This window comes from Anguilla anguilla, chromosome 14 (genome assembly GCF_013347855.1).
Source record: "Anguilla anguilla isolate fAngAng1 chromosome 14, fAngAng1.pri, whole genome shotgun sequence".
In the NCBI taxonomy this organism is placed as follows: domain Eukaryota; kingdom Metazoa; phylum Chordata; class Actinopteri; order Anguilliformes; family Anguillidae; genus Anguilla; species Anguilla anguilla.
The window spans coordinates 21,393,848-21,421,387 of NC_049214.1; the positions used below are offsets into that span (position 1 = coordinate 21,393,848).

A 27,540-nucleotide genomic window follows, 5' to 3' on the forward strand; every position below is an offset into this window, starting at 1 on the left:
AAGACAAAATAATGTTTCATGTATTACAACATTTTAATAAAACATGGCCACTTTCATTTATGTACATTTATGGTAAAGTGTGGTATATACAAGTATGATACATTCAGCTGAACACATAAATTACATTGGTGAAAATGGCATTAATTGGTCATGATTTGTAATATGTGACACATATGGACGTGACGTGCCCCAAATATTTACATTCATTTTAACATATATGTCTTTTTTGATAGGGCTGCTTCCGAATGACGTAGAGAACGCTTTCATTGCAAAGTATGAGATAACCATGGGATGAGTGCCTTGCTTGAACCAAAGCGAAGTCTAGACCTCTCTGTACTTTTTATTCCTGTGAATACCTCAGCTTAAACGGGCCACGGCGATGACGAGCAGACCCGTTGGATCTGGTACTGTGGTGCTTTGCAATGCAATCACGCAAAGAACAAAGAGAAACGATACCAAAGGCTTTAAAATGCATCTCCTTTCCTCCCGTCTCTTTATCAGTATGGTGGCAAAGCTTTAAATAAAAAAAGAAAAAAAAATTGTGGCACGATAGCGCAGACCGTGCGTTCTTTACCAAATTTTCTCAGATATACCTCATAGATAATAGTGTTTAGGGTAATGTTACTATAGCGTATGTAATAAATTATTCACTTGTTTTTTTTTTTGGTAACTGTGACTTTATGAAACAAACAAAAAAGCTTTATATATTTTAAGTTGTGTTTTTCTTTTTGTAATAGTTGAAGAGGTGCGCTTACAAAAACAATGGCTTGTCATTTTCTTTCTGGTTTTAAAGTGTCAATTTACTTTTGAAAACATCTTCTGTGTTTTTTTTGGGGGGGTGGAGGGGGTGGAGGGGGGGAGGGGTGCGGTGGATACATTTTTAAGGGGTCCATTTTTGGTCCATTTGTCTATTTTCTTTGGATTGGGAACGAGTTGCAGAACGAGCCCAAAGTTTACAGTTTTCACGGATGGAGGAAAAAGATCTGTTTCTTGTGTTTTTAGACCATGTTCATTTCCACGCGTCGTACTTGGTCTTACTTGTTCTGTGTTAAGGTGTAGCATTATAAGTAGCAACTGCCAAACAGTGCTATAGACCTAATTTTATGCATGAGGATATTTACAATTAGCTAGCAGTGATGCATTGTGATTATTCAAAGTTTCATTTCCACGTAGATTCTGTTTCTTTTTATATGGATTTTACTTTTGCATGTCAGCCTGATATTATTTTAAAGAGCGAGGCTCAGTTGTGTATATATCCCACAGTTGAAGCAGACCTGCCTGTGAATATGGTGGAGAAGGACATTTGATTTGAGGTTGGAAAGCATGAAGCAATCAACCATTTACTGTAGTGTTTGAAACATGAATTTGCCAGCATAATATACCTGAAAGACCTTTAAAATCTTGAACTAAATTTGCAATGGGCAAATCATTTCTACAGTTAAGGAATATATACTCCTGAACAAGTATGTCACACACCTACCATGTAATCTGGCCTGTAGGTCTTTTTTAAAATATGACCTTCATTTACATTTGTGACAAGGAAACAAAGTTGCTGATATTTCAGAAGCCATAATGTGTAGGCCTACATGTTTTTTTTTTTACTGTAAAAGCAAATTTAGAAGTTTAGGCTTTCAAGTTTCAATCTCCCTCTCTGTCAACTCAAATCAGGATCCAAAGGGAGTAAGTCTCCCTTATGATCTGAGTGGTCTGCAGAGATTATAAACATCTAATACGCTGAGTCCAATACACAGAGAGAACTCTCATTTCCTTCTCCACCCATAAACTAAATCAGGTCACCGTTTCCCAGTCTAAACAGCCAGGTGACTTATTGACCACAGTGTACATACAGCAGTGTTTAGATAACTTCCCACCCAACTACTGGTAGTTTTTCTTAGGAATGTTTGTTATACAAATAAGGGTGTATGCATCTATTTAAAAAAATACATAAGAAACACAAATTTATATGTTTACACTAGCAATGGTGTAAGTTTCACAAAACCAATAATACAATTACATAGGACACATAATGTAAACACATTAAGCCCTGTTCACCAATGAAACAAACAGTTAATGACAGTGATGTCACTCTGGTCTGAGCTAAAGTCCAAAGATGAACAAGCTTTATACCAAAATATAAAATGCCCTGAACTGCCTATATTGTACATTATATTTTGTTTGTATGACATCATTTCGACCAAAGCTGTAATATGTGGTTTTGCAGGAATGTAGCAAAAATGAAGGACAGGTATGGGCTCATCTGGCCAATTTTAACACAATTAACTCGGGTGCACACCTCCATTCCTTGAGCACTAGTCTGCATGCTGGTTTTTGTTCCAACCAATTATCCTTTAGTTTTAGTTTTCAGACAGCTCTATAAACTATGCTGATTCACTCCTGTACTTGAGCACAGTAAATTCTTTAGGATACACACGCAGTCTGTGGCTGTAGCTGGTGCTCATACAAATGTCAGATCAAGATATGACTGAGCTAATTAAGTAATTAGGAGCATAAGTTAGGAGCATAAGTTGGCACAGAATCCTGAAACGGACCAGCCCTTCTTGTGCATCCCTGAATTAAGTTACAAAGTAAGAAATAATGACAAAAAATCTCTTTTACATGACACATAAAGAAGACTCCCCACTCTCATCCTTCAATTTGGCCTGGACACAGAGGACAGCAACTGTAGTGCTCACACTGGGGAGAAAAACATCTAATTGTCTGGAATTTAAAAGATGGGTTCCACCAGTCCCAACATTCCTCAGTGTAACAATGTGTTTGGAATTAATTCAAAGCTCTTTAGCTTTGAAGTATGATACATTCTTTTGAATTCATACACAATGTTTTTGTGTTGCATTGCCCATAGTTAAGGTCAAAGGACATCATGCCTAGATGGAACAGAGATCAAGGTCATGTGATTCTGTTTTCTCTGTACTGCACAAAGAAAGGACAAATATTCTTCCACTGGTACATTTTTATGCATATTCAAGAAAGCTGCTGGTTTTGTTCAGGTTTTTCTGTGAAAGAAAGCCTTTGAAAGAAATTCCAGAAAGACGTAGTTTCACACATTTGAAAGTATTGTCCATTGCCAGTGTGCTTCAGGTCATAGATTGCTTCAATGTGATCGATAACCCTTTCTCGGTCTGGCATTGTTTGGGGACCTCAAAAATCCTGTCAAAACAGAAAGGAGTTTGCCAGTATAGACAAACGAAAAATGTGGTGAATATTTCATATGTTATTATGTTGTTCAATGTAAAAACAGCTTGTATTTAAACGACCCTCAAGACATCAGCGAGTTCTCCAGAAGATTTGTATTCAGTTAGTTCAAACTGAAACTGAAACTTCTCTGTTCTGCTCGGCTTTCTGTGAAGCTTGTCTCCTTTGTTACAATGTTTACAATAATTTAAATACGAAAATTTGTGCAGGTTAATTCATTATGAATAAAAGTAAACTCACAAATGCAGTGTAAGAGTTCAAGGTATATATGGAACTGTTTTAACCCTGTATTCACTGCATAGACCTGGAAAAACATTTTCTCAACCATATGAATTGTACAGCATCATTCCATAACCAATCAGAAATGCCTGCACATGCAGCTGAAATTCCTGTTTTAAATTCTTTATAAAAATGCATTCATGATATATCTACACAACTGAGATGATTCTTTATGACTGCATATGCGTTTGCATGTCTTTTAGTACAACATTTCCTTTGAATTTGAGCAACAGAGTGCACATTGGGTCTGCATTATTTCAAAAGCTCTTTGTATGAACCCTACAGCCAAGCAGGACTTCCAATTACTATTTGCGCCTCTCATCTGTGCAATATTATTAGCTGTGTACAAAAAAAGAAAAAAAAAGAAAAAAAACATTAAATAAGATTATGGAGTTACAACTTGCTGTATCAGTGTTACATGTTTCAACTACTGCATACATTGGAGCTTTTAATATTGTTGAAGTTGCTGGTGTATTGGGCACTTTAAAACCTTTGCAGAACATCCCAGTCCGATCTCAGAAGATTCAGTTGTGTGTGTAGCTACTGTTTATATTTGCTGTTTAAACATAATGCTCTACATTGCGCACGCATTCGTGTTTTGTCTGCATCATGCTGAAGTTTTTTCTGTTAATTCATTTGTTTTTATTCCCACTATCATCAAATGATAGTGCTGTATATTCTGCAATTAATATCAAATAAACTGCTTTGATTCATTCACATTACCTCCTGCTGTTTGTGGTCTTTTCTGTGTAGACGTATAAGCTGAGGGGGAAAGATCATTTTTTGCCGTGACAATGGGGATGTTTGAGAAATTTTACTGAAACAAATTCACACATTAAAGTAAAGAATTATCTCATCTCAATTTCTGAGCACATGTGGCAGCAGACAGGTATTCGTTTTCACATAAAGCAGAAAACCTATCCTGCTAAGAGGCTACCAATCCACTTCTGCTGTCAATTTTCTGCAGTGGGTAGTCTTCATAAAAATGCAGCTATGCTTGGTTAGAAGTTGACACAACAGGCCGAGTTGTTTTTCTCCCTCAATTAAACTCCACCAAAATGGTGTAATCATCGATGAGCACCAGAATAGAGAAACCGGCAAACGGGCCTTTACATGGATTACACTGGCGTTCGATTCCCTTCAACTCCACAGATAGCTTGCCTGTTCCTTACTCTGTCTGGCACCTGTTGTCCTGGCAACCATCACCTTCTGGGGCCTTATCTGTGGACATTTGGCTTTTTGTCACCTAGTGGGAAGATCAGAGACCAAGGTAATACTGTACTTGCCATAATCAGAAAATACTTGCGTGAGGCAAGTTTTGACTTGCCTGGGGCAAGTATGCATCATGCAGGGGGCAGTACTGCGCACTTCTTTTCACGGGGCACAGCCGACCTCAGATTTAATACCATTATAGGAAACACCCGGAATTGTTTATCCATTAGCCATGTTTCAGGAATCAGAAATGGGAGCCAGTAATGACAGATCAGAGGCATACCTCAGCCTATGGGAAGTGTCTGAAGAAGGCAAGCCCTTAAATACAGCACTGCATTAGTATTCATGAAGAGCTCTGTCCAGCCTCCCTTTAGGTTAGAGTAGAGGGGGAAGCTACACCTCCGCTAGCTCAGGCATAAATTCACTGCCATTTGACCACTGTGCAAATTACAAGGACAATTATACCCATTTTTACTACTATCAAAGGATACACACGGCGTTAGCCCTTTCCACCCTTGGATAAAAGTGTATGAAGCAGGTCATAACGGATATTGGATTATGATGTTTTTATATTGGATTGTAGTATTGATCACAATCACACTAAAGGGGCTGTCCACACACCCCGCAACACAGCTGCCTCTCAGCACAGCAGGTGCCCATGGCAACCCAGCAATGCAAACAACATGTGCTTCGGGTGTTCATGACCAATTTGCACTATGCGCAAGCTGAGAAGAGGAATTCACTTTAAATGAAAACGCGCCTCTTGTTCGCGGAACGCGCTAAATTAGCGGCGTGAAGCGCTCCCAGATGCGGGGCTCGGCACGGCACCTGCACTCCGCTCGGAAGAACCTTCCGGATTCCCCCAGATGCACGGCGAGCACGAAGGCAAACAAACGCAAGAAGTGCAATCAAATATTTATTCTTAAATGAACATCTCAGTCGAGGTCGACGTATATACAGAGTTAGTCACCTTTTCATGAAATCTGCAGTTTTTTTTTTTGTTTTGTTTTTTTTCTCCATAGCATTCCACCCGTTTATTGAAAAGGACATTCTTACATAGACAAAACGAAAGCATTTTCAGTTTCAAAGCAGAGAGCTCTACGCCACATACACGCATGGAAGTCCTGGTTTAAGGTGCACTAAGTTATGTTTGGAAGCCTGCATCTCTTCCATAAATTAGCTAAATGCGTTTACGACATTGTACTGGCTGCTCACTAAATCAAATCTAACATTTTATTAAACAAATAAATTAACCTCTACTTTCTGATATTTCCTCTACAGATTCATTGACTTCACTGCTGAAAATCGTTTTTTGTTTTTGGCAATGTAGAACCCTAAAAGTACAAGTCTCACCAGATAAACCACACATCAGAGTTTAGCTATACATACTTATCTGCGAAAGTACACACTTTCAGATTCATTTTTTCCTCAAATGTATTTAAGTACTTATGTAAGTCTGAATGTCATCAGTCTTAAATTATTAACGCCAGTAGTGCAACATTGCAATGATGTAATCAGTGACACACAAAATCTGCATAGTGCCTGTTACCAAGCTACAAGTGTGTATAGTCAAGAGCTCTACACACATCCCTTATGAAAAATCCTTTAGTGCAATTTAATATTTCCTCAAGAAGGTAAACATTTAAAAAAAGAAACTTCTCAGAGCTATCTATAATGTACAACTGTCATAGTTAAACATTTGGTATGCTGCTCAATGGGTCACTTCCATTTCCCGACAGTAAAGCTCTAGTGATGTCACAGCAATGAGGGATTCTGTGACTCTCTGGCACAGAGCCTGTTCTCCATGTTGTGAAAGTGTTTGAAAAAGCTAGAACAAGTTAAGCCCACACAGGACTGCCACAAACTGTTTCCTGTGTGTGGTGATGCTATTTAAACTGTGCTTACCAAACATGTGAAGGTTCTTCGTACCTTGACTTTAATAGCACAGGGATATTTTTCAAACGCTTCAGAGAAAAGGCAAAAGTTAATCTATTACCACCACAACTACACAGATGCTATGTTATCACAGCACACGGCAACACAAAGCTTAGTTTGAGCATACTGTGAACGTTCTATACTTACATTAGCTAATAGCCTGCTATATAGTGTTTGACAGAAGAAATTTAAGCTTTACCAACTCAAATCAATTACCTGTTGTATTAAGTATTGATCAGTTGTTTTCTTCACTGGGTGAAGTACACTGCAAAGACTGAACCTGGCAGGATGCATCTCCTTCACTCAGGCTCTGGTTTTTAAACATTGCCCACTGCACCATCCTAGATAAAATACATCACAAGGCAAACCATGGTATTAAAATCTGGTTTTATCATCTGATCAGCATGATAACAGTAAGTTTGAGAATTGACCATTTCTCAGAAAACAACCCCCAGGTTTCAATTAAAAGACAACCTAACAAGGCATGTGACTGAGCTGCTTTTAGTAGTCCTCCCTTTTACAGAATGACACTTCTGACCCCAGTTCATATGTTCTTAGTGTCACTTTCTCCCTCTTCCCCCTCCTGCCCTTTCCAATTCAACCCCTCCTCTCATCCTCCCTCACTTTCCTGCTCGTCCATTCTCATTTCAATCTCCCATGAAACCCCCCCCCCAACCCATAGCCCCAACCGCACCCAAACCTTGCCCAGCCCCTACCAATAGCGTCCCAGCCCAGCACACACCCCCACATTGGGGGGGGGGGGGGGGTTCACTTTCGCTTCGCTGTGCTCCCTTTCGGACGCACACTGAGAGCAGCGGCCCTAAACCAGGGCCCCCAATTTCACCCACCTTAATCAACAACATCTACGGCCCACTTGGGAAAAGCGAGGGGGACAATGAAAAACAGATTACAGTGAAGGTGAGAATGCACTTTACTGTATTAACTCACATTAAGTTGCTGATGCGGTCTGTTTTTATGCAAAGAAAGAAGACTTTGGGAAGCACTCGTTAAGGTTCTTTAGAGTAAACAAAATTAACATGTATAAATGGCTCATTTTAAAATATAAATAAAATAAGTTAAGCTCAACTACTTGTGAATGTTCAACAGCAGTATTAAAAAAAAGAAATGTGCACACGGGTATGACGTGGAAAAGAAATGAACAGAGCTCAGTAAGCACGTTCTCTCTCTCCCATCTGCCTACGGTGGTAACAGGTTATGTGCGTTACGCGGTCATGTGGCAGCTATGCCTTGGCGAGGGGAGCGTGAAGGCACATGGTTAGGTGTGTTCTTTTCAGGTTTGCTCAGGGAATAAACAACAGTGAGCGACACTGAGGGGTTCGTCTGTCTGTCTGTCTGTCTGTCCGTGCACACAGGTAAGGGTGTCACTGGTCCTGGAGGCCGCAGCGCTCTGTCCGTCTGTCTGTCTGTCCTTCGGAGTGGCTGTGCGCATGCTGTTGTGCGATGGCGTAAAGCTAGCGCTAACGGGCCCGGGCAGGAATGAGAGCAGAGTCAGAATCGGCCCAGCATCTCCACCTGAACCCACTTCCAGCAGAGGGACGTCCTTTTCCCATAAACACACAGTTCATCTGGGACAGCCGCTGCCTTGTCTGCCCACACAGACAGAGGGTCACTGTGGCCGGTGAGATCCTCCTGTCTGCAAGAAGATCTCCTTCTGACAGCATGTATGCGTGTGAGTTCCCCAGAGAAACAGCAGGGAGCAGCAGAGAGACACAGAGCCCGGATGAGCCCGCTCTGCTGGGGGCCTCATTCACAGCTCTCTGAAGGGGAATCCGTAGAGTGAAAGGGGAAATGACCAGATGATTCTGCTAGCAGAAAGGGGTTACTTTTTAAAATCCTATTCAACAAAGGAGGAATGCGGTTTCCCAAGATGCACTGGAATGTTAGTGCTGTTAAAACTGAGAAAAGCACGTTGTTTATTTCTTTAACTTTGGGAGGGATGAGGGGAGACTGTGCAGCTTGTCCTTTCCAACAAGTTTCCTGGTGCTGTTGTGTTAACTCTGGGGCATGTCCTTTTTCCTTTGCAGTCGGGGGGGTCTGGGGGTGTTGGGGGTTTGGGTCAGAGCTTCTGGCTGGAGAAGAAGGCCTTGGTCTGGCCGCAGGTGGGGTTCACACACAGGGGGCAGCGCAGGGTCAGCTGCCTGGAGCACAGCTCGTTGGATCTCAGATGAGACCGAACCAGGTCGGCGAGCGCCTGTGAAACGTTAGCATAATCACCGTGAGCGCAAAGCCTCATTCAGGGAGAAGCACAGAGCTCACGTTTACACATTTTCACATTTACATAATGCAGGTGTTCAAATGTGCAACAACAGTGTTTCAAATCCACAGTCTTCTATTCACAACTGGAGTCCACTCGGTGCCTTGGCTCTCACCTTGAAGAACAGGGGGTTACCGTTCAGGGATTCTGCCCTGCGGATATTCTCCACACCGCACTGTGGAAATGGAAAAAAATAAAAATGAATGAATTAGTTACACATTTCCATGTCCTCAGTTTCATTCAAATGGTTACAATGTGTACGCTCTCCTGACAGTGGGTTCCTCTGGGCTCAGCTCTGCATTGTGGGAAATGCGTGATGTATCACCGGTATTAACGGGGCTGCACAACTGGTTCTAAGCTGGTGTGAACAGCGGCCATGGTGGCAGAGATAACCGGATCAACTCTCGAAGCACAAACACCAAAGATGGAAGTAAAAGTGTGAACTCACAGCAACCTGATGCCAGTAACCACCCACCCAGCATGCCAATCCCCTGAAGCACTGACACCAATACCAGTATGGACCAGCTATTTAATGGGAGCAGAGAGCCGAGGTCTTCATCATTTCCCCACATAAGGGGTATCAGGTTCCACAGCCCACCCCTCCTGGGCCACTTCCAGTAACCGTGGAAACATAACCACGGTGAGCCCTCCTCCTCCAATCAGGGCAGGATCAATGGGAGGGAGCGGCTGCAGTGGGTTAGGCACCGGCGTATGGATCTGCGGTCTGGGAGGTGCCACTGAGAGCACAGGCCAGCAGCACTTACACCAGGGCACTTACACCCCACAGGAATGAGCACAAAAACAACAAACACACACACACACACACACACACACACTTACACCCCACAGTAATGAGCACGAAAACAACAAACACACTTTCACACACACACACACACACACTTACACCCCACAGTAATGAGCACGAAAACAACAAACACACTTACACACACGCACACACACACACACACACTTACACCCCACAGGAATGAGTAAACACACTCTCACAAACACACACACACACACACACTTACACCCCACAGGAATAAGTATCAGAGAATATATACATATACACACACAGCCATGACTTGTCCTCTGAAAATACACTCACACGCACTTGAATTTGCCCACTCACATGTACATGCATTGTACAGATTTTTTTAAATCCCACTTTACCAACTTTTTGTATGCTTCTGCTTCTGAGTTCATATAAATCAGCCGGTGCTTTCGTCTTTTGGGAAGACGAAAACACTGGCCGATTTAAAGACAGAGCTGTACCTTTGGTTGCAGCAGGTTTGAAAGACATCTCCTCCCCTCATTAATCATTACATGCTGGGGTGTATACAGATCTAGGGCTGACTCTTCACTCATAAACTCTGACCTTGTTCCAGTCTGAGTGAACCCATACCAGAGTAACAACCATTCAGACCCCACTGCAACACCTTCCCTTTCACTCCAGTTCCACATCCACCTCCAACTGAGAATGCGGCTCAATATATGACAAAATTCTAATCACATGACTTTTAATTAAAGAGATTAAAGGTGCTTCCTTGCTCCAAACTGATTCCTTGTAATGAGAAGTGCTCAGGTGAAGAATGTGCTCATCTAAGGCTTCCTGGATCCCATATGCTGATAAAGAAATTGTAACAAATAAGTCTAATTTTCTTCAAGGTGCCTCAAATGAAGATTAGAGCAGAAGATGACGGACATGTTGAGCGGGCACACGCTGTTCTGCCTTAAACAGGGCCCGTATTCAAAAGCATCTCACTGTAAGAGTCTCATCTAGCCATGGGCTTCCATTCTCCATGTCCTGAACTCATCCAGTAAGAGCAGAAAGACAACACCGATAGAAAGAGCACCTGTGTGGCAGTTGTGTTTTTAACCTTTCGAAGAATAGTTTTTTAAAAATGTTTTTTCAAAATTCTAAGTCAGTCTAAGTCCAGTTTCAGCTACAAGTAATGACTGTTACATCAGCATTGCAATGTTCAGTTAAGAACATTCTAGTCTGATTTGTGACCTCATGCCTTAACCCTTTGAAGAGTGTATTTTTTTTAACCAGTAGTGATTGTTACATCAGCATTAGAATGTTCCGGTCAGAACACTCTGATCACATATTTATGATGTAAGAGGACAAAGGTTTAAGTAAGCACTGGATGCATCAGAAGTCTCATCGCTGGAAGCGCACAGCACGCGACACTGATGCATCCGGAGCAGTGAGGGCGTCTCCCTGTGGGGCTGCTCCACACTGACCTCCTCCCCCAGCACCTGGGAGTACTCGATGTCCAGCTCGTGCAGCGTCTCGATGTGGTCGCTGGTGAAGGCGATGGGCACCAGCAGCAGGTTCTTCTTGCCCCGCTGGCACAGCCCCTTGATGACCTCGTCCGTCTGCGGGCCGAGCCAGGGCATGGGACCCACCTGGAGGCGACGGGTGGGGGAGAGAGAGAGCGGCCAGTATCAGAAACAATCTCATTATCCTGAAATCCACCTCTTTTCAATCAGGGTTCTTTTCTTGAATTCATAGTAAAGTGAGAAAAAAATGGAAGGAAATGATGATGTAATATGATCATTTCTGTGATTGCTGCTTTACAACAGTAACAATTAACAGCCTCGGTCACTATTATTGAGCCTGTGACTTAATGTTTAAAATTGCCCAACCCATTTCTGCAAAAATGTTTCAGTGGTCTTAACATGTATGGAGTACTTGAAAGGAACTGACTAACAGGTGTGTCAAACCAAACAAACTCTGTTATGCCTGCTAACAAAGGATAGTTTAAACTGAATTTTCTGTCGCAGCTATGCTTCATAACCACCAGATGGCAGTGTTGTCCCACATCCTGCAGAACCATTGAGTGAATGAACTCATTATAGTCTACCAGTGCTATTGCTTTTCCCCACATTGATAATGATCTCAACCACCGAGAGCTCAGATTAGGCCTGGGGTAGCATCAAATCTATTAGCGAGTGTATTTCTATTCACACTGGCTATGTATTATTCCACAACCGCAAGATTCCTATGAAATGAAGGGTGACAAGTGACCATTTGCCCAAATGAAATCAAATTTCAGACCCACAGCACACTGAAGACAGTGCTGGCGGCCTGCACATGCGCTACCTTGGACTGCCAGACGAGCCGGTACGGGTTACAGTGCTGCAGCCTCTCCATGACCCTTTGTACCGTGGCTCCAACCTCTTGGGGGTAAGGGTCACCTCGATTCACCACCTGCAGGAACACAGACCACATCGCTGCTGACTACCACCCCCCCTTGAGGTCTAAGCGGCACCTTTCAGAGGTGTCAGCACTCAGGAGAGATCCAGACCCCGCCGCGGTGACAAACACAAACAGACTCCGAGAGTAGGGCTCTCTTTTTACACCATCTAATGCTGCTGTGGGCAAAATATCCGTAATTAGCTCTGTGGCAGCATCTTTGTGTTTAGCTAAAACAGGAAATTAAACGTTTAATGATATAATAATCATAATGCATGATAAATGACGATTACATGCACTTACTTGAAAATGTTCCTCAAGTAAACTATTTTTCTGGCACATCAGGTGACTTAAATGCCAATTGCATACAACCAAAGCATCTCATTGGATTTATTTCCCACATAAGCCTTTTCAGACCTCTTAAGGCCCACTGCACTCTGAGCATGTGTACGTTTAAGGGTAAAAGCACACTCACTGGCTTTAGCAAAGAGGGAAACTCTGTGTTGGAACGCTCACAGCACACAATTCACAGGGACCAGGTGAAGAACATTCCCTCCACACTGTGTAGCTCAGCACAGTGCCATTGCATGCATTAGTGCGGTACAGCCATCAGCCACACGCAGAGCCAGCGGGACAGGCCAGTGGCTCTTCCTGCAGGCAGGTGGACAGAGCGACAGGGAGAGACACAGACTGCCTGGGGCCGCGGGAACAGCGTCCGGGGAGACAGACGCAGCCCTCCACCAATCAGGCGGCAGTACTCACAGACATGGGGAGCGAATGCGCCGAAAACAGGATGACCACGTCGTCCCTCTTGTCTGCGGGGAACTTCTCCAGCTCGTTAAGGATGTGCTGGGCGAAGCACTGGGAGGAAACGACAGAGAAAAAGAGGGATGAGCATCGCTCCCTCACACACAAACGGGCTCCTAACGCCTACACACCATCACAACTTCTGTCCTTCTTAGGGGCCTTCAAGTGAATCCTTCAGGCTGGAGTTATCATATCAGTGTTACCACAGACTCGTCCAACTGAACCACAGCCGTGTCCTGTGGAAAGATTTTAACTGCTCCTTTTCAAATACACCCAATTTAGGATTCATAAAGCCTCATTTTGCCATCATTAGTGATGCTATGGTCAAACGGGATTTTCAAGCCAAGAGTCCTTTCATTTGTGCATCCACCTGCAGAGCATTCATAAATGAAAACAGCCGTCTGAAGACAGCAGTGTACAGTATCCAGGGTACAACAGTCTTCTGGTCTAAAGACTGCCCTCTGTTAGAACACGTAATGAATCTCATGCATTCATTACAAACGTGTATAAATCTGGAAAATGATAAATCATTTGGAATTCAGGTTCTTGCAATAGTGTCATTTGTTCTACCACAAAAGGCTTGACTGGAATTAAACAGCTCTGACATATTTAATTGTTTTTTGCACAAATATATGCAGAAACGGTTCATTAGGAAGAGATCACAGGAAGTGATGATTTGATTATTTTTTAAATTTAAATATCTTATTTTGTAAATATTTTTCATGATGGCATTAATATACTACAGGGAAGTGTAATACACAATCCTTTAATGTGATCAATAAGGTAGCCACATTAATCACAATCTGACGTAATATCCGATGTTTGATCTTTAATTCATTAAAATAATAAGTTTGATCTATAATTCATTGAAAAAAAATCCCATCACTCTCACTGGCTATGGATCCCATTAATGATGTCTTATCTCTACACATTAACAAAAACAACAAACAAAAGCATTCCATGAAGCGTGTGAATCAGTATCAGACGAGAGAGTCACAGAGGAATTAGCGAGCTCTCCTCTCATCTTCAGGGCTCAGCAGACGCACTGAACACCGGGCATGCCGGCGTTGAGTCGGGCCAATCCGAGTCGCCCTTATTCATCTCAGAAGTGTCGGGAGAAGACTGCAGATTAGCGCACGCTGTTTTCCGGCCAAAAATAACCCTCAAGGAGCAGCTGGTGATTCGCAGCCATGATTAAGGACCGTCAGGGTCTCTATGGCAACGGTGCTGCTGGAGCTGAGCTTGCTGGGCCTCGGACAGAGTTCCGCTCTAGTGGAGCTGGCTAAACAGCGCGAGGCTCAGATCGATGACCACTGGGAAGTCTAAGGGGGTCTAAGGATAGGAATCAGCGTTGGGTGGAGAGACAGAATCAGGCTCTTTGGGTTTTGCAGGTTCCCCCCTTCAGCTGTCCATTCTCCATGTCAGTGAACGAGGCTGTGACCACGCCCCTCTGCCTGTCACTCACCTCGACGAGGAGTGGGTGTGTGGGCCATCTGTCAATCACGCTCCAGCGCATTTTGGGCCGCTCCCTTCTGTTGCTGTAGTACCGGTAGATGGCGTTCAGACTGCTCCCTGTTAAACAGAAACATCATTACCATCACCATCATCACCACCACCAAGAGAATGTGCCAAAAACAATCAAAGAAACAGTCCAGCTTATAGAGAACGCATGCTCCTAGCAAGAGGTGCTTCATTTCTGTGCCAGGATTAAATTCAGGCCATAACGCAGATCGCTGTACACAAACAAAAGCTCGTCTGAGGCTACTGAATGCTGCTGTAGATACTGTGACATGGAGAAGGCTTAGTATTTAAGTTGAGACTGTGGTGGCAAGAGCCAAGTGGCAGCTAAAAATGGCAAATAAAGGAAGATAAAACAAAATGATTACAAATCTGCATGTGGTCTTAGCTCTATTAGGATTCACCTCTTCACCAATGGCAGTAAATACACATCTGTGCCATTTACATCTTTGTAACTGTGCCAGTGATCCCAGCTAATAGAAGGGCCTCTGCTGTCAGGCAGCATAGCCATGTTTTTAGATCCATACATGCACAGGTGCTGTAGCTGAGAACTACAGTAGCTCTGCGGCCATGTTTGTTTCGTTGCTTCTCATGTTTAAGTTTGTTTTCCAATTTCTTGTCTTTTTTTTTTTTATTCCATTATCTTCAGGTGCGCATGGGCTGTGTTGATCATCACTGAAGGGGCCAGGTGTCTGTTTTTAACCAGCGTTTGTGCATTATTTACCCATATGTAAAGAATTTGTGGTTGTATGCATTTTCTTCCCAGTAGCAGCCGTTATTCGTAGTAGCGTTTATTTAGACTGGTTTTGTGGAGTGATGATTGATGTGGCTCAGTGTACTGAATTGCTAATTAGCTAACCGCCCACTATGCTGGGGATAGTCAATTAGTCATTCAGACAAAGGCTATCCTCTCCTAGCCCGTGGCTAAATGATGCCCTTCCTGCCAACAGGACCACATTGCACTTTCTTCACAGGAAGGGTGCTGACATCTGCAATTCTTTCACGATGGAGTCCTCATACGCATTAGCCAATCATCTCCCCAGACAAACCCTCCTCCCCCGCTCCCCACACAATGCCAACCCTCTCCCTCTGCCTTCTCTCCTCTTATAGATGCTGAATGATCTCAACATCTATCATCACGCTACCTGCTCACCGGATCTCATGATAAAAAAATTTTTTTTTTTAAAAACAGCCATTTCATCCTGAAGGAATTGAAAAGCTCATTTCCGATCTCATTTTAAACTTGAGAAAATCCCTTTTATTCTGCCCTTAATCTGTTTAAAATCCTTTGTGCATTGTCTGTTGAATCAAACGGCCAAAAATGCTGCCTCAGTTATAATCATGCTGGGTTTGCTCATCAAAAGCCAGATGGCCGCTTGTTCTATTTTGGGGAAAAGGAGGGGTGAGTCTGGCTTTTACTTTGTCATTGGCAAACACTATTGGCTGACTCTGGCTAGTTGATGGTGATGATGTCACTTCCTTTAAATGAGAATTCTTCCTGACATAGCGATGCAGATGGGAGATAAGAAGGAAGAGGAAATACATGTGAAGCAGGAACTCGTTCTGTGAGGAGAGGCTCCAGTCATTATCAGCTCCTGACAGCACAGAGGGAGGGGTCTGGGTGTGGGACACACACCTCAACGTTCATTTTTTATTCTTTTTTTTTTTATTCTAACCATTTTTTCATTGGTTGTAATTACTGTAATGTTATCCGACTCCAAAATAATGTTTTAAGTTATCCTCTGTGCCAACAGTTGTACATAGATGGAGACTGCAAATGAGGGACTACAATGTTCCAAGATCTTTCAGCGCCCAATGTACACACATTCAATGACGCCAACTTGTTTCCTATGACATCAGCTTTCCAGCAGCACTAGACATAATTACACTATATGGAAAACCTAAGGTTACGCAATACTATGTCTACACTGTAGTTCTGGGAGCATTCCACTGAGGCAGCAGAATGATTGCAACAGTGTTATCAGGGCAATGGCATTGTCACTTTCTGAAAACTTCCCTGCCAGCACAGTAAACAGTCTGTTCTCCTTTGGGGGCCTGATAAGAGGCACGGTTCTGTAAAACACCCTACAGGCGGAAAACATCCACATTCCAAAACAGACTTTTATATCATGTGGATTGCTCTTACTCCCTGAGGGTGAGCCATAAACTGATCCGTACATACTGTAAGCGATCAGTGAATTTCCCCTGCACGGCCGTACCTGTGGTGGAGCAGCTGTACTGGGGGTACTGAGTGAAAGCCACCGCCCTCTCCACCCCGTCCTTCTCCATCGTCTCAATGGCCGCCTCAGTCAGCGGGTCAACGTACCGGAACCCAATGTAGAACTTGTGTGGAGCTTCAAGGGAAGGAGAGGAGAGAAAAAAGAACATTAAATTGTTTGTCGTCACCGGCAAAGGCATCATCTGGCTACAGGTAGAAAAAATTGCGGCCTGGAATCAGAAAACAGGTGCGCTCAAAATTTTCTGTCAGTGACAGGAGGTTTTCTCCACAATAGCCGTTCCTTCAGTTTTCTCTTTATAGAACTGAAAGCAATTTGCAAAGTCTAAGGACTCCAAACTCCAGACTCCAAACTCCAGGCTGATCACATTTCTAGTGCAGGAGGATTCTTCCTTTGTTGGTTTTGGGGCAGCGATGACGAGCATGATGCAGGAAGTCAAAAAGCTTTACTTTTCCGGAGCAGGGGGCCATTTCTAGTGTGGATAAGGTTCTCAAGCATTTACAAAGAAGGTTTAGCTGCTCTTATAGGATTTAGCTATAGCCAGTGGCAGTTACATAATGTAATCTATGGGTTAGACTCGAACTGAGCTAAATAGACACTGTGACGTCTGATCCAGAAGAGAGGCACTGTGTACTGGTACCACATGACCAGGGGCCATTCATTAACATACAGAGGTATCTTCTGAAACTGCCTAACAGTAAACAAGTCATTAAACCATTTTTAACCTTATCCACAAACTATCTCTGAAACCAATTACATGACTTAGCTGCAATTTAATTTTAATGAACCAACATTCAGGTTTGCCAGCAAAAATCACCATCTTTTCACTTATATATTAATTATTAAGCTTTCCATCCTATCCAGGCACAGAAATTGAAAACACTGATGAAAACACAAATGAAAGCAAACACTATGTTTGCTTTAATGGCGTGAGGGACAGCCAAACAGTGACACTGCTGAAAAGGTACAAAGGTCAGTTTTACCCACAGACTGTACATGTTTAAACAAATAGAAATGCAATAAAAACATGCATGACTGACCCAATGCCTTACAGTCACCAAGAACATTAAATTGATACATGAGGTGGATTAAAAAAAGAGTGGAATATTAGCAGGAGCCCTCTCTCAGCTAATCAGTGAGCTGGAGGGCGTGTCCGAGCGAGTAGGAGGGGCGGAGCCGCTGCTTTTATCTAATCGCTAAGGAGCAGGCTACGACCTACGCCTTTTAGGGGAGTGCATCAGCCCACAGCAGACTGCCCCGGCCCTATGCTCCCACAGGCTGAGGGAGAGGTGCTCTCCCGCCCTAGAGCTGGAGCCAGGCCAGGGAGGCCGCTCCTCCCCTGCACTGCCTGCCCTACCTCACTCTCGCCTGGGCGTCTGCACGCCATAACTGGCTGCTCCGCTGAGAGCCAGGAGACTCAAACAGAGCAGAAGAACGAGGAAGAAGGGGAGCACAATGGCACATTAATCATTCCTGCTCGAGTCTGACAAGTTTTGCTTAAAAGCCGAAGATGAACAATGATTGGTCAATGCGACAAGCTCATTTGCATAAAAACGCAGAGGTGAAGGCTTACTATGTCTAGTAAGAAAGCTCTAGTTTTACTTGGGGGGGGGGGGGGGGGGGGGACCTTGCAGAACCGGAAAAAATTGACCCAACCTGGTTCTAGCTTTATAGTACAAATGGCAGACAAACACTATAACAGGAAATATCAACTTGGCTGTTTGTAGTTTACCCGAAGACAACTCCAGAAGTCAAAATATGGGTGTAAATACCTTTAAATTAACATGTATAATCAGCACTTTACGCTCACTGTTCCATTTAGAATCCAATGTGCTGTAGGACAGACACAAAATAACAGATTGTGTCATTGCCCAAGTACTTGTGGACCACACACACACAAAATGCATACCAGTTTTGTTCCCTTAAAGTCCCACTTCCCCCTCTAGTTTCTGTAAGCTTCTGAAATGTGCACAGGACGGTCTCTGTCAGAACTGTGTGATAGTATTCATGAGCTTGTACAGAGTGGGGTAAAGTCCTATAGCTTGGGTTCAGAACAGCCTATCCTGTCATATCAGAAGCTTGTGGCTGACCTCAGGGCACCCCCATATCATGCAATCCATCCTCTGCACAAACGTGTCTGTTCTCTAGAAGGCTTAACAGTCTGTTTGTTTTTGCTTTTGCAAAGTCATCGGTGGTGGTTTTCCACAGAAGAAGCGAGGGGGCCAGATGCCTCGGTTCCTTTTTTAAACTAAAAGTACAATCGCTGGCAAGTCATAACAGAATTCAAGCAGCAATTTCTCCAAAGAGCTGTGTAATCCACATACAGTGGTGTTCCTGTGGTGCCAGTTACCTTTTAAATCTATGAAATTAATTATGAGAATTGTATTACAATGGCAAATCAGAAGACTGCTTTTGAAGAGTTTTACATAATTCTGAATAGTATGATTTATAATATGAAAAAATGAATCAGGACAAATTCGGTTAGGTTACTACCACAATGAACGTAAAATAACAGCAACACAGGGACTCAACAAAGTTTTCCCTCAATACAAACACAAGAAACTTCAGACAGATGGCTGTGATGGCGAACCAGAAAAAAAAGCCAGAGTGAACCTGACGAAACAAAACAAAGGCTGGAGTCCCACCTCCTGGAACGGGACTGAAAGTAATCTGCGTGGGAGAGGTGGCCTCACCTGTGTCCGGGCACATCTCGTCCAGCAGCTTCACCATGCCCTCCCCCTGCACCGTGGTCCACTTTTTAATGGGGGAGCCGCCCCCAATCCTGCTGTACTGCTCCTGAATCTTAGGGGTGCGTCGCTTGGCAATGAAAGGTCCCAGTTTACTGTTTATGGAGGGGAAAAAAAACAAACTCATCAAAATATTAACTAATTCATTTATATTAATTTCCTGGACTTTTGCAAGCAAACACCACATAACGACTGACAAGACAAAGCACAAGAACAGCAATGTTTACTTGCAAATAAGTACTACGGCATAGCAACTCTACGAACTTCAAATCCCTCCTATGTTTCCTGGTTACCGAGCATTAAAGCCATTTCTTACTTTTGCACCGGAAGCGTCATTAAATCCGTGTCCATGAAAAGGCGAAACAGAAAGTCATGAACATCATCCAGCTTCTCCGGTCCACCCATGTTCAGCATCAAAATTCCGGTCTTAGGTTTTCTGTAGGAAAAGGGAACTGATGTACATACAGTCTGACATTCGCTGGCAATTTTTTTTCTTCTGTGATTAATTTTTATTTTTTTGGTAGTGAATTACTAAAGAACAGAAAAAAAATTACTTTGTGAATGAAGTAGAAAATTTACAGAAATGAAGATACAAACAGAAACCAATGTATGCATAGTTCGGTAACAGAAAATATTACAAATTTTAAAAAGAAAAAAGAAATTTAACAAATAAATAATTAGTAAAATAAGTTTAAAAAAAAAAAATAAATAAGGTTCTGTGGATATTGGGATAAGAGCTTTTGTGCATTCAATACCTCTTACACAGGAGACTGCAATTGCTGATGTCACTGAATTTACATTACTGTTCATCCTTACCTCACTATAACCAAACGCAATGCTGGAAGCCTGAAATTCTTCAGTTATGTTAACTTGCAACTTTCGTAAAACCCTAAAAATGCACAGCGTTAAAGGCAAACAAGCGTAAGTGGGACAGGGAATTTACCAGACTTCCTTCTGGTGGTGTGAGCGATCCATTCTTTAAACTTGGTAACTCAGTAACTTAGTGACAATTAACACAATCTTCATCTCACTCACTGTACTTCTATTTGGCTGTGTTTGCTTCAGTCACTCGAGGGTGAACAATTCTCTCATGCAGGAAACACTGGACAGTTCTCCACTTTCAAGGCAGGCGCCAAGAGCCTTTTTCCAGCAGAGCCATTCAGTGGCCAGAGGTCACTTAAGGACAATGCTGAATGGACTGTGTCCAAAACAGTGGTGCTTGCAGGAATAACTTTCTAATTTTAAAATGCAATGTGTCACACATAATAGGCCTACATAGTATGAAGATGAGACCATGCCCCCAGTCCTACAGTGGTAATTGAAAAAAGCACAACACAAAAACTGAAATGTATGCTTATAATTCTGAATAAACGCTAAAATATTTTCACTTGTACAGCCTCCCAGGAGTTACACGAAATGCATTTTTTTGCTTTAGACCACAAACTCTTGAATGCTCTATACTGCACCTGCCATTGTATAGTCAGCACACAAAAAAACGATTTGGGCCAATCAAAGACAAATACTAAAAATGAAACAATATTATAAAACCCACAAATTGAGTTCCTTTAGAGTGATGATGACTGCAGCTTAACCTGGCTTCTCCATCTGTGAGTATCACTTTCAATTAAATATCAAAAATTCACACTTGCTTTCTATTGTCAGATCATGTGCATGCTACAACTCAATTGGATCTCTGCAAAAATTATCCATATTGCTCACTCAGAACATAAATACACATTTTATTATAAAACTTAGATATGCCATAGTTCATTCCATGAAACAGGGCCCTTACAATGGACAAACTATATAAGCACACTCTTCAGTAGTGATGTAAATAGTGCCCATTACAGTGTATAAACCCTGTGGAAGGGTTCCTTCTCCTGACAGATGAACAGAAAAATGTTTTGAGGCAAATAATGGAACAGAGTGAGGCTATACATTTGATTTCAAGGTTAAAGACTCCCATTTCAAAGGCCACACATTACCCCTTATCATGAGTACTCCATATTACTAATAATCAAATATAAAGAAAACAAAAAAACATAACCTATGCAAGTGACCCCTTGATTAACTGAGCGCATCAGTAATGCAATGGAATTACTGAGCGGGGCTTGCGTAACTCTACCTGCTTTCCTGAAAATGAGGGGCTGGTTCTGGTTTTGCAATGGCTGCAGCAGCGGCCGTGGACTGCCATCTGAATGAACCATTGACACAAAGAATGGTGGGAGTACTGGTCCGGGCAACTACGGAAAAGAAAGGAGGGGAAATACCCACTGCTTTATTTAGTGGGCTGTAGCAGTGGTATCTGTTCAAGTTAATTCGACGTCTTTCACCTCATGGACTAGCTACTGTCCTCATGAACAGGAACTGAACTGTCATTAGACCGCGGTGCACTAGCAAGCTACAGGCACGGAGGGGCGCAGCGGCGCACATAGTTATGCAAGCCTCGCACCATACGTTGTATAACTTCGCAAAATGCACGGTTAACTTTAAGACCAACAATAAATATACCGTTTCTTTATAACGACAATCAAACTCATAAACATGAGCATTGTTTATTTATAACAAGCAAATGTTTGAATCTCTTACGTAAACCCCACATACATTAGCTCGCTAGCTAGCTAATAGTTCAAGTGTACTGATGGCTAGCTTTCGTGTGCCCTGGCTAGCGTTATACTAAACAGTTCGAACCACTAACCTAACATCATCATCAGAAACGTAATGAAGCATACTTATCTGAATCTAATTATCTAAGTGTCACAGCAAGTCGATTGGTCTTATGAAGCTAAGTTAGCGTTTACCCATTTCCCGGTTGGGTTTTACCTTAGGTAGCTAGCCCACTGGCTAAATGAATAACATTATGGCACGCTAGCTAACTCAGCTATACATTTGCAATTCGAGTAACTAAAACAGCAATGCAAGTTCACGAACTAGCAGGCTGACTATTCGATAAAGGCTTGATAGTCAGATACTGTGAACAGGGAAATAAGACTGTTAATAGTACGGTTTTTAAATGCCCACAGCTGGTGTAAGGGATAACATACTGAAACTGGAAACGTAGTAAATACTGTAGCAATTCACAACTGTTTAGATATAGTACAATGCAAAATCCCATCTGTTAGTTAAAAAAACTTTTTTATCTGCATTAAAAAAGCAATAACTATCATTAAAACTTACATTGGAACATACGTCTTGCGCTCCCCAAGCCTGCCATGATGACTGTGCTTAGGCAAAGTGGTCCTCCTCGACTGAAAAACTGACTGAATTGAGTTCCAGGTAATATTTGCCCGTAACTACCGTTTTCCAATATCCTCCTAAAGACAGGAGAATGCTGCTTTTCCTCAATTCCTGAGACATGAACAGAGCGCTCACTGCCAATGTCACGCCGGTGGATGATGGGATCCCTCCCCCACTGTACGGGACTCCTCCTACTCTCACGTTCTTGAGTAATGAAGGTGACATTACTCTCCAGATTGGGCATAAAGCCCCTCTGTATTGTAAATTGCAGTTCATAGGGAAATAATACAATTATATTTGCAGTTTATTCACACAGGCTGCAAAAACTCACCTTTCTTAATATTACCATTTCTCATTGTCTTATTAAAATTCCACAATTTCAGCTCGATGTTACAATGCTGCGATTTGCAGCAAAACCGCCACTTCTACTCCCAGTTCTATCACTACACCACCACCGCTACTACAGCTGTCACTATAATAATAATAATAATAATAATAATAATAATAATAATGGTAATAATAATAATGATAATAAATGTCAAATTGAAACTTTGTTTAGAATAACTTGTTTTCTCTTTGTTTAGAATAACTTCTTCTACTTTTACCGCGGAACAACCGGCCATAGGTGTTTTAGGTTACTTAATTCAAATAACATTTATAAAATATAAAGCAAAGTGACGAGAACATGAGAAGATATAATAATTCGGGCGCAGAGCTGTTAACGTAGAAATGCTCGACATGCTAATAAGGGGGATTTTCTCTTATTTGGCAATCATCTACCGAATCTCCTGAACCCGACGTAACAAAACAAAAGGCATTCACCTTAAATGACTTGCAAGCACTTGATGAAATATCTTGATTCGTCTAGAAAAATCAATTATTTCATAAACTCAAAATTTTTGATATATTGTTTTCCTGGTTAAAATGATGTTTTCATTTGACATAATGTGTAAAATGTGTTTTAGAAATTGAAATCAAACGGTGCATGCCAGCAAAATATGCCATCTAATTGGGAATGGTAAATAATTTGCAGCGATAGAAATTTAGATTAAGTTTTCTGCGATTAAGGAAAGTGCAGAGGAATGGTGTTCTTACAATAAATCAATTAATGGCAAAAACATGGCATAAAGTTGCAATACTGAGAATCATATAAATGATCAATTCTGAGCATTCACATTCCGATTTTGTGCCTACATTTCTATATATTTTGCTGGCATGCACCGTTTGATTTCAATTTCTAAAACACATTTTACACAGAATATTTGCATTAATATTATTGTCAAAGATGCAATTCCTTACCTTTAACAATATTGTCTAAGTAAATTTTTTGTATTTATATTGAAGCAGCATGAATATAGTGGCACCTATATTTATTTATTAACTTTTATTTATTTATACCGGGTAAGTTGACTGAGTTTGCATGCACATTTGCAGCAATGCCCTGTCAATGTTTTTCGATTGTGGGAGGAAACCGGAATACCCGGAGGAAACCCACGCAGGCACGGGGAGAACATGCAAACTCCACTCAGAAAAGCCTCTGGCCAGGATTCAAACCATAGACTGTATAAAAATATTCAAAACCCAATCCTTCTTTCCATCATGTGACAGCGCTTCCTTGTTCAGCAGGTTGTCATCGCCCCCTGCTGGTGTTAGGTGGACTAGTTCCCGGAAGTCACATCACAGCTCAAGGCCCCCAGGGGCCAAAGGACAAAGCTTTTGTTAGTCTGATGACATGATCTGATCACCTATGGGTGGCTTCAACACATCACTTCGCACTTCAAACATTTTGAAATAACGTGTCAAAAACAGTCGTTTTTTGCTTTACTTCAAGTAACAGAATCACCCCATCATACTACCATACCACCAACAGCCTTAGGCACTGAAGCTATAAAGTGCGGTAGAAACATGAGTCCTGTGAGGGTGGTTAAATGTTGTGGTATTTGAAAAAAATGTTTTGTTTTTTTTTTCAGATTTTTCAAAAACGATAAAAAGTGGTATTTGGCACATCTTTCATAGACATTGTTTTCCTTCACCTCAAACTTCCATATAGTCAAAGCTCTACGCTAACTAAGTTGGAAAAAAATAGGAACACACTAATGTATCCCAATTAGTAGATGTGCTCCTAATTTTTTTTTCCAGTTAGCAAACATCAATTTTCCAGAGCAAATGGCCCTAAAATGGGACCACTGTAAACCCCAAAAGTACTTTCAGTGGACAGAAGCAGGGTATTGTAGCATTGACACAGAAATGGTAAACCAGAGTAATATTAAATGGCACTGTTCGTGCTCCACACCACTCCGTTGATGCTTTGAAAGTAATCTGAACTGAGATGGTACTTAATCTTTCAGCAACAGGGGAACATACGCCACTGAGGCACAGGAAGTGTTAATCAGCCTGGAGACCAGTCAGGCTAGATGACTATGATTGAACAAAACCACTGAATCCAGCTGTTCATGCAACAGTTTCTAACTGGTTGTTTTCTGTAGCATGCTGTTCTTATTAACCAATTTGCATGGGCTTACATTCCCTTTTTTAGTTCTTCATCTTTCTGAAAACGATAGTATACTGTATTACACATGCCCACTTTTTCCAATACTCCACATGAGCTCCCTGGGCACAACTGTGGGCAGTACTGACTAGCTGGCATTTGTTGCAGCTTAAGCACAAACATATTGAATATTTTTTCACACTGCAACCCACCAGTTAAACCTGCACAGACATTGAGGCAGAGGAGATGGGATCAATGGTATGTAGGTATGCACACAAATGTACCGTTGACTCACACCCCCCTCCCCCCCCCCCACCCCCCAGGCAATGCTACTGCCAATTAAATGCCAACTTGCACGTTTTCCATCAACAGTTTAAGTTGACAGGGTCCTGATTCGATACCAGGTCATTGCAACTGTGCTTTCATTGGATACCTTCTCCAGCATTACTCCTTCTCTCAGCACCTCTCCCTCTCGCCACTCTCTCACACAATGCCCCTTTCTTTTCTTTGGTGGTGTTTTCCACCTGTTCTTTCTGCAGTATGTTTGTGCCCTTCAGCTGCGTTTCTGAGATCACAGTCTATGCTGCCAAAGATCAACCTGAGAAATGAAAACACAGAGACACAACAATCTTTATTATTAACTCAAGGGCACAGCTGTAAAATGTCAATACTGAACAGGTAAGCTGGTAGTTTTTCATTTTGCAAATTATCTTGCCATCAATTTCTGACTCCATATATATCTGGAAACTGTTCTTTCTTTCCCAAAAAATGCCAAATCTTAGTAAAATAAAAATTGCTACAATGAAAAATAAACTGTCAGCCAGCTTAAAAATAAAAATGTTCTGACCAAGTACAAATATCCAGATACAAAAAATGTGGTAGAAGCAGGAGCGTTTGCTAAACTCAGCAAGACGAGTTTACCTGGCCAAGATGTTTTCATCAACAGCTTGGCCCTTTTTCAGAGATGTACAGCTTCCCTAAATTAGCAAGAAATCAACATAAGACTATCCATAAAAATACAGCTGCTGATAATCTCCCTATTCACAAAATAGATCTAAACAGACATAATATACCACATAGCATCACTGTGTAAGTGTGGCAGGCTATGTTTATAGCATGTTATTTATATTCAGTCAATATTATGATATTTTATAAATGTTTCATATAAATTTTATTTTTACATAACTAGAACTAAAGTGGTCAGAGCTATGCGATCTAGAGCAACCCCATGCATCTCCATAATTTAGATTTTATCGGCAAAGCTTTCCCAACCCATCACCTACTCCTGAGTGAAACATATTATAGTCTCAAGAGTCTGATTTTGTTGTGCAATAAAAACAGGACTGGTCTGCAGAGACTAAGGATAAGAAAGTTACTCAACTTTGGTATCATTCAACTTGGTCCTGGTGGGAGTGCTGATGGTAGTCACAAGGGCACTAGACTAACAGGTTATGGTGATTAAAAACAGTCCATCCTAAATCTGATCTAATGGTGTTGTAAATTTGTCACAAACAAATGGTGTGGTTCCTGTTTGGTATAATGTGGACAAATTAGACAACACTGTAACATTAAAAATTCAGCTTCATGCCCAAGGGTTTGGTCTTTCTGTTTTTTAAACATTCTATTTGTGTCTGACCCATGAATGTTTTAAAAGTTCTCAATGTCAAAAACCAACCATATTAGTTCAGGAAATGTATCCGAGTGTGTCATTTTGTTGTTGATTTTGGAAGATTAAAAAAAACATTTTTTATCAGGATGGCAGTGATAGTGACCCAGGTATACATTTTAAACTCAGGCAGATAAACGCAGCAATTATGGTAGAGTGAATTTGGAAATGTACCAAGATTCATTTAAACTGCAGATAAGGGCCACAAAAACTTGACCCCTGTAGTGAGATGGCAGGCTGCTTGGCTATGGCATTGGCCAGGAAAAAACGGCGGGCCATCCTCGGAGTTCTGGCAGTGGACCAGTGTAACTAGTGGGTATAGTCAGTAGGACTGCAAATCTGGTTCAGCGCTAACATACTACAATGATGGAGATGCCCACAGAAATGGAGAAGAAACCAAGGAAAAATTAGAGCCTGTAGCAGTAGAATGACATCCAACTCAGCCAGATCCATATTTCCAGAGCCACAACTCACTGCCACAATACCAACCCCACTTTCCAGCCTCTTTAATTGACCAAGGATACAAAAATGTACCTTATCAGAACAGCCCGTATTTGCCAATAATCTACTTTATATCTGTAAAATGATTCTGGACTGGGATGGTCTTAAATTTTAAAAATAAGTTGCAGCTGGTAACAGTCTGTCTTAGGAGTTAAACCTTGGTTATATCCGCTTGTTATCAAATATGCCTATAATTATTTTTTTCTAGCTACGAGATGTATGA

At 41.9% G+C, this 27,540-nt stretch overlaps 1 protein-coding gene across 2 annotated transcripts; it reads right to left on the reverse strand.

The window, feature by feature from the left end:
- Window positions 1-7,552: 7,552 nt before the first annotated feature.
- On the reverse strand, window positions 7,553-22,834 carry fech (ferrochelatase). Of its 2 annotated transcripts, none has more exons than XM_035391718.1 (11): window positions 22,603-22,833; window positions 21,551-21,698; window positions 19,742-19,861; window positions 19,372-19,520; window positions 16,661-16,795; window positions 14,389-14,495; window positions 12,879-12,977; window positions 12,024-12,131; window positions 11,162-11,326; window positions 9,030-9,089; window positions 7,553-8,851 (listed from the first exon to the last, which is right to left on the reverse strand). In XM_035391718.1, exons 1-11 carry the CDS (start codon window positions 22,637-22,639, stop codon window positions 8,717-8,719), a joined length of 1,263 nt encoding a protein of 420 aa, XP_035247609.1. In that variant the 5' UTR covers window positions 22,640-22,833; the 3' UTR covers window positions 7,553-8,716. The 2 variants fall into 2 exon arrangements, with proteins under 2 accessions (XP_035247609.1, XP_035247610.1); XM_035391719.1 differs by having other exon boundaries at window positions 8,717-8,851; window positions 21,551-21,668; window positions 22,603-22,834.
- Window positions 22,835-27,540: the final 4,706 nt, after the last annotated feature.

What these genes read in the sequence shown, in the direction of transcription:
- fech (XM_035391718.1), bottom strand. Translation starts at nt 22,639, where the DNA reads ATGGCAGGCTTGGGGAGCGCAAGACGTATGTTCCAAT. An exon ending in CACACCCACTCCTCGTCGAG is followed by an intron (nt 12,978 to 14,388) that starts GTGAGTGACAGG and finishes GTTTCCTCCCAG; the next exon opens with TGCTTCGCCCAGCACATCCT. An exon ending in CGCATTCGCTCCCCATGTCT is followed by an intron (nt 12,132 to 12,878) that starts GTGAGTACTGCC and finishes GTGTTCCTGCAG; the next exon opens with GTGGTGAATCGAGGTGACCC.